The sequence below is a fragment of the Pterocles gutturalis genome, unplaced genomic scaffold (assembly GCF_000699245.1).
Source record: "Pterocles gutturalis isolate BGI_N339 unplaced genomic scaffold, ASM69924v1 scaffold2011, whole genome shotgun sequence".
NCBI classification, from domain to species: domain Eukaryota; kingdom Metazoa; phylum Chordata; class Aves; order Pterocliformes; family Pteroclidae; genus Pterocles; species Pterocles gutturalis.
The window spans coordinates 92,101-98,100 of record NW_010099960.1 but is presented as its reverse complement, the minus strand read 5'-3'; the positions used below and the strand labels follow the sequence as shown (position 1 = coordinate 98,100).

At 41.1% G+C, this 6,000-nt stretch overlaps 1 protein-coding gene across 1 annotated transcript in view; it reads right to left on the bottom strand.

Moving 5' to 3' along the window:
- Positions 1-1,689: 1,689 nt before the first annotated feature.
- SASH1 (SAM and SH3 domain containing 1) overlaps positions 1,690-6,000 on the bottom strand; it is a gene marked incomplete at its 5' end in the record, with an annotated part of 61,386 nt that continues 57,075 nt past the window's right edge. Inside the window, 3 exons of the mRNA XM_010077717.1 lie at positions 1,690-1,950; positions 2,771-2,902; positions 3,470-4,608. Of these exons, the coding sequence (XP_010076019.1) occupies positions 1,690-1,950; positions 2,771-2,902; positions 3,470-4,608 (1,532 nt within the window). The remainder of the gene's footprint in view (positions 1,951-2,770; positions 2,903-3,469; positions 4,609-6,000) is intronic.

Genomic DNA, 6,000 nt, shown 5'->3' with positions numbered 1-6,000 from the left:
AGTGCCTTGTCCATTTTTTTACAGGAAGTTGATGTCAGAACTGATAATAGAAACAGCCACACATCCTGGCCTGTGCCCAGGTTTTTACACTATCTCCCTTTACTTGCCAGAGTAAGCTTGCTCTGTCTTCCATCGAGCGTTTGCGCTACAAGAAGCTGAAGGACACACCATATAAAGAACCCAAAGAAAAAGCTAGTTTTATACTAGTCATGATAATCTGTACTTGGTATATAAAATGTGTACCCATATAGAAAAATAAAATCTGTCATTAGCCACATACACGAACGGAACATTTTAAATGGATTTAGGCAGAAAAATATAGCATGGAAAAATGGTTCACCACATATGCCAGAACAATGCTCCCTTCCAGTGAGAGGTAACATTAACACCCAGTCATGAGGGATATCAACTGTTGTAAAATCACAGTGTAATTCATAAGACTATATAGGATTTTTTTAATCCACGCAATAGAATTACTGGATCTGATTATTTCTTTGGGACACAATTTGCTTTTTTGATGCATTTTATTTCCCACAAGTGAATTTTCATTTGCGGAAACCCACTGGTTTGGAATCAATATGGTCAGGATACCAAGTCAAAGCTGCAGCATAATGATTGACAATATAACACAGTACACAGAATATGATTAAAATGAAAAGCAGTTACGTATATACAAGGCAGTACATCTTGGAACAGTTTAGTAACAACAGTAAATGCAGACTGTAGTGAACAAGAAGTTAGCCTGACAACCGAAACCTAGCATAACCCTGCATTTGTAAAAGCATCTCTACAACAGAGAAGGTGTTATGACGAGGCATTTCATAGAAGCTACTTCAGCTGGAAATCACCCTAAGTGAAGCTTAAGGGCGAAAGGTTGAAACAAGGCTTGGGAAACATGAGTATAGGTAAATGAACACTAGGTAACTGCTCAAAAGCTAATTTTAAGGCAAATAAAAAGCTGATTGCTAGAAAGCAGTTATAAAAATGACCTCAGCTCTGTACAAGTAAAAACTAGCTTTCTGACTCTCCGCAGGTTAGTTGCATTGGAGTGACAGAGATGGACCACAATGAAAACTAATTCCAGTCCAGTAACTTTGGCCTAGCTAAAGGCTTTGTGGTGTATTGGGACCTATACCAAGCAACAGCTAAAATGACACGGGGTGTGGGGGGGTTGTGTTTAGCTCTAAACTGCTAAAATAAACAACAGGCATTTGCCAAACAGCTTCCACTGGAATTTGCACCTTGGCTTGTACCTGGTCTTTAGGACTGACCCCAGGAACCTGGAACCTAGATCTACAGAGGACCCCCAGCCTAAGGAGCTCTCCATAGAAACAGGGCCTATTACTAGTATTACTTTCACAAACTTGAGGAAAATGTGCAAGGGTCCCTGAATTCTGTGAAGCTGTCTGATTCTCAGGTCAACCCTGTGCACTTTATGAAACAGGAATACTTCACAGGGTAGTGAGGGGGTAGGGAAGGACCACATCTCTGTTACCTGGTGGTTGCTTCTCTTCTCCTTCAGTTGAAAAAGACAGCAATAGAAACATTTCATATCCTTTCAAGAAGATAGCTGCCTGTCCTTGGGAGCCACTTCCTTGATCCCTGTAGCTATGTGAAGTAATTAGAGCAATATTGGTGCAGGGAGAAGCAGTGGATTCTTGACCAGGCAATGCCACACTATGGAGCATGTTAAATTGCCTCTGGATCAAGAGGTTTGAAGAGTCTTGCTGCTGCCAGGAGCTTGCTTATGTGCCTTTCCTCTGTGATGCCAGCTTCTTGAAGGCAAGTTTGTGACAGAGAAGGCACTTTGCTCAGTGTGTTGAATCCTGCTTCTGTGAGCAGGCTGGAATACATAGGTAGGCCAATGGAAATCAGCCAGTCAGATACTGAGGTGATAAGTCCTGGGGATAAAGGTTTTCGGCAAATTTCAGTAAGCCCTCCACTTGGAATCTGGGCAGGAAAGAAAAAAAAAAAAGGAACCCTTAATGTTAAACATAACTGCTTGTTTTACAGCATGCCTTCTTTTGTTTTTTCTTCCAAACTGGCAGAATTTCATCGCAGACATTTAAACTTCTCTGATGCCACATTTGTCAGTACGAGAACGGTGTGGACGGAAAGGGGAAGATCACCTTGCATAGGAGCAACAGGAACAATTTTGTCAGTGCAGACGCACTGGGCAGTATCTGGCTGCCTAGGCAACTGTCATGTGCCATTCTGAATTAGACTGAGATCAGTGAAAAGCAGCCAGTGACAGGACTTTCCAGGGTGATCCATTTAATTTCTCAGTAAGGCAAGAGAATACCAATTTTGCCTATTACCTCCTCAGGCAGACCAAGTTCTCTTGTACAAAGCCATGAAAGCTTTTGGCGGTTTCCCCCTCCTGCTTTTGCTAAGGAGGAGTGGACAACAGTATAGTTTAAGAAATTAAAAAGGGGAGTAAAACCTCTCAGATTTCAATACAGAAGTGTTTAATACATGACCTCCTTAGTGAGTGTCTGCTACCACTGCCTGCAGTCTGCTTAGACTTTCAAGACTATTATTCAGTCAAAAGACAGGGCCATCCGCTCTGTTTTCAACCACTAACTGTCCTCATTTGGGACAGGGGAGGTACCTCGTCCCCCTTGTAGTACCCCTAACTATGTTGTACCTGCTGGGTGAACACAGGAAGCACTTTTGTACCAGGACTTTGCAGGTATCTTCCTTTACCAGTAGCCAGTCCTTTTTAAAATTCTGCTCATCAACAGAAAATTTAGTTTATGGAAATACTCACTGCCATGCGATGCTGCTTCCTCAGCTGCTTTACCCGGATTTGGTCCATGTTTGTGGCAACATCCTTTTCAGGCTGGTCTAAGTCTTCAGAATACCTCTGTACCAAAGCCTCAGGAATGCCACAGCGACCGTGCTGAATGTTCCCAGCCAGACACAGAGGAGAGAGGATATATGGAAGAAGTGTAGAATACAGATCGATCAATACAAAGGTAAAGAAAAGTGCAGGATGGGAGCAAGAAGGAGCTTTCTTTGAGATTCCATGAAAACTGAAAAAGCAATCTCTAAAGGAAGGACTGGACCTTAGGACTCCTTCCTTCCCAAAAAGATGTCCAAATCACTATGCTATCAATTCAGATTTTCTTGGAAGCATCAAATCTAATAATGACTTCCTTTTTCAGCTTTACTTCCCCATGCTAGCAGAGAAAGAGACATCTCCATGCCCAATGCCACCAAGGTACTAGTGGCCTGAAAAGATGAATGGTCAGAATAAGTCTAGGATTTCTCAGTCCCCCGACAACACAAGAGTTACTTTAGGTGTAAGGCCTGATAGCAAAGACAAACATAGTTATAGAATGCATAATGTCCCAATGATATATGGTTTATCTAGGCTGGTTACTCACAAAAATACAATAGGTACAATAACTAAGAGACTATTCCTTGAAATGCCAGTAGAATAAAAACACTGACGCAATGTCCTTACCTTGTCAGAGTACGGTTCTTCAGTAAGATCAATGTCTTCAGACTGCAACTTGTTTTCTATTACCATTTCCAGATCCATTCCCCTGCTACAAGAGAACTTCCTCCCTGAAGCAGGACCTAGCTTTATCACATGCTGCTGAACACTAGCAGTCTCTGGGAGCTCCGACAGCCAGGGTGGCAGTGGGCTAGGAGGGCTACTGGGCTCCTGTTCAGAAGATGTCCTACGGACAGGTACTCCATGACAATCAATGGGCGTGGATGAGCTGCTCTTTTTTACTGGCAAACATGGTGGTTCTAGGCTTGAGTTGTTTCCACTTGGGGTCACAGGAGGATGATATAATCCATTAGAAAGGCGTTCTCGGCATTTTTTGGCAGGGACAGGCGGTGGCTGAGAAGGATTTTTTGGTTGCATTCTTGCCTCATTTGTGCCTTTTTGCTCAGCTTCTAGACCTCCCTTGAGGACTGGAGCATAATCAGCCCGTGCAAGGTCATGAAAGCCTTTACTTTGTGTTTCCAGAGGCGTCCTTGTTGCAAGATGCATCGCTAAGGCAGGCTGAGCTTCACAGTTTTTCAGGGGGAACAGAGCAGGCTTTCCACCTGCAGACTCCATTACAGAGCCATCCAATTCCTTAGCTCTTCCCTTCTGAGAACTAGCAACTCCTTTACCCTGCATGCCCATCAAGTCATCTACCATACAGCTGCCTCCATGAGACAGGGGCGGCCGGGCAAAGCCAGTTGCCTTTTTTGCTATATCCAGTGAATCCTGAGGAAAAGAACCTAATTCCTTGCTAGCATCCTGTAGATTAGTATTGCATTCTCCCTGGAGATCATCCAGAGAGTGAGATCTTGGCCATGTATCTACACCCTGCGGGCCATCCAGAGTTTCATAGCTCTGACAGACGGCAACCGGTAAGCTTCTACGGTTCTTCTTCAGACCCGTAACAGCTGGAGGTTTGACAGAGCTCTTCAGAGCACGATGCGCACAACTCAACCGGCTTGCTTTTTCTCCTTGCTGTAGAGTTTCTATTGACTTGGTCAGTGGAAGTGTAGGATAATTTGATAGCTGGTTTCTGCTGAATTCCTTAAAGTTATGCTCACTTGCTGATTTTGAGGGCAGAAGACAGGTCTTTCGAGTTTTACCTAGAAGCAAACAAATCACAGTCCACAATTAAAAAAAAAAAAATCTGCAGTGTAAATAATGGATCACTCCTAAATGTACAAGAACCCAATGCCATTTTAAGCATATGAATTTGTGAGCTTCAGCTTCATTCATGAAGAACTGGTAAATGTGGCCATGTAAGGAAAATACATTTAAAATACATAATATCCTTCCTACTCTCTGATTTGCAGAAATTTGAGGTTTAGCTCATGTAAACCTTTTTCAGTGTAAAAATATCCTACAGTTAGAACTGATACCCTATACCCATTATATGACCTGGTTTGACCCCACAAAGAAATAACTCTAAAGACTTAGCTTTTTTTCTACTTTTCTAATTTGTTTAGGATATCAATAATTATGTTCACCTTCTAATGAGATTCACCAGATTGCTCAGGAAAGCTTTTTTTTTTTTTTTTTAAAAAAAAAAGATCCTGTTTATTCACTTTAAAGTGTGCCAATAGTGTTATTTAATCTTTGAAATGAGCAACAAACTATTCGCAATGGCAAACAAGACAGCAAAAAAAAAGTGTTGGAAGACTGGTTTTGCACCAGTCTCTTTGTAAGGTTACTTTTAGGGACAGCAGTTTTATGGAAAAAGGTCTTTTACTATGAAATGGAGAAGTGTTTCAAAAGGGAGTTTCAAGTGTGACTAATGTAAGTGTTATTCTCATGTCATAGTTTATTGAAATGAAAGGTCTTAGAGATGTGGTGTTTTATTATAACCACTTAAGATGAGATGACATAAATCAATGTTATTTGTAAACTTTCTTTTATATTTTTTGAGATGTGTGCCACTGATTTGAAACACTGAAGTCCATCAAATCTGCTTGACAGAAAAATTCTGATCAAAGGGACTGAGCTCATTAGAGCATTCATTAGCATGAAATACAAGGTCCTTTCTCAAATACTGCAGAGATTTTTATTTTTATTCTTTTTAACAAGACAGAATTAAATTTGTCTCAAAGCAGACAACCTCTCAGAATGACAGCACATCCTTAACAGCTGTTGTGTTCAAGCTGACAGGGCTACTTTCCCCCATGTATAATAAGATTTCTAAAATCAGGATAGATAAAGCTTGAAATTTATTTTTCCAATGGGAAAAAAACCCCCAAAACAACGAAAAACCCCAAACCAACATATTTGGCTAAATGGTATCAAAAGTCTGTAATAACAGGCAACCAATAGTTGCCAATTAAAGGACCAGTTACTTTTAGAGATCTGAGAAGTTTTGCTAACTTCACTGGAACTAAATTAATCTGGTATACTTTTAAGCAATAGATGCTTTCTTCTCATATAGGTTGCCTTCAAAGCTTTATCCTGAAAGGAGCACAACGCTTGGCTTTTGAATAATATACACTGCTTGCTTTGAATAT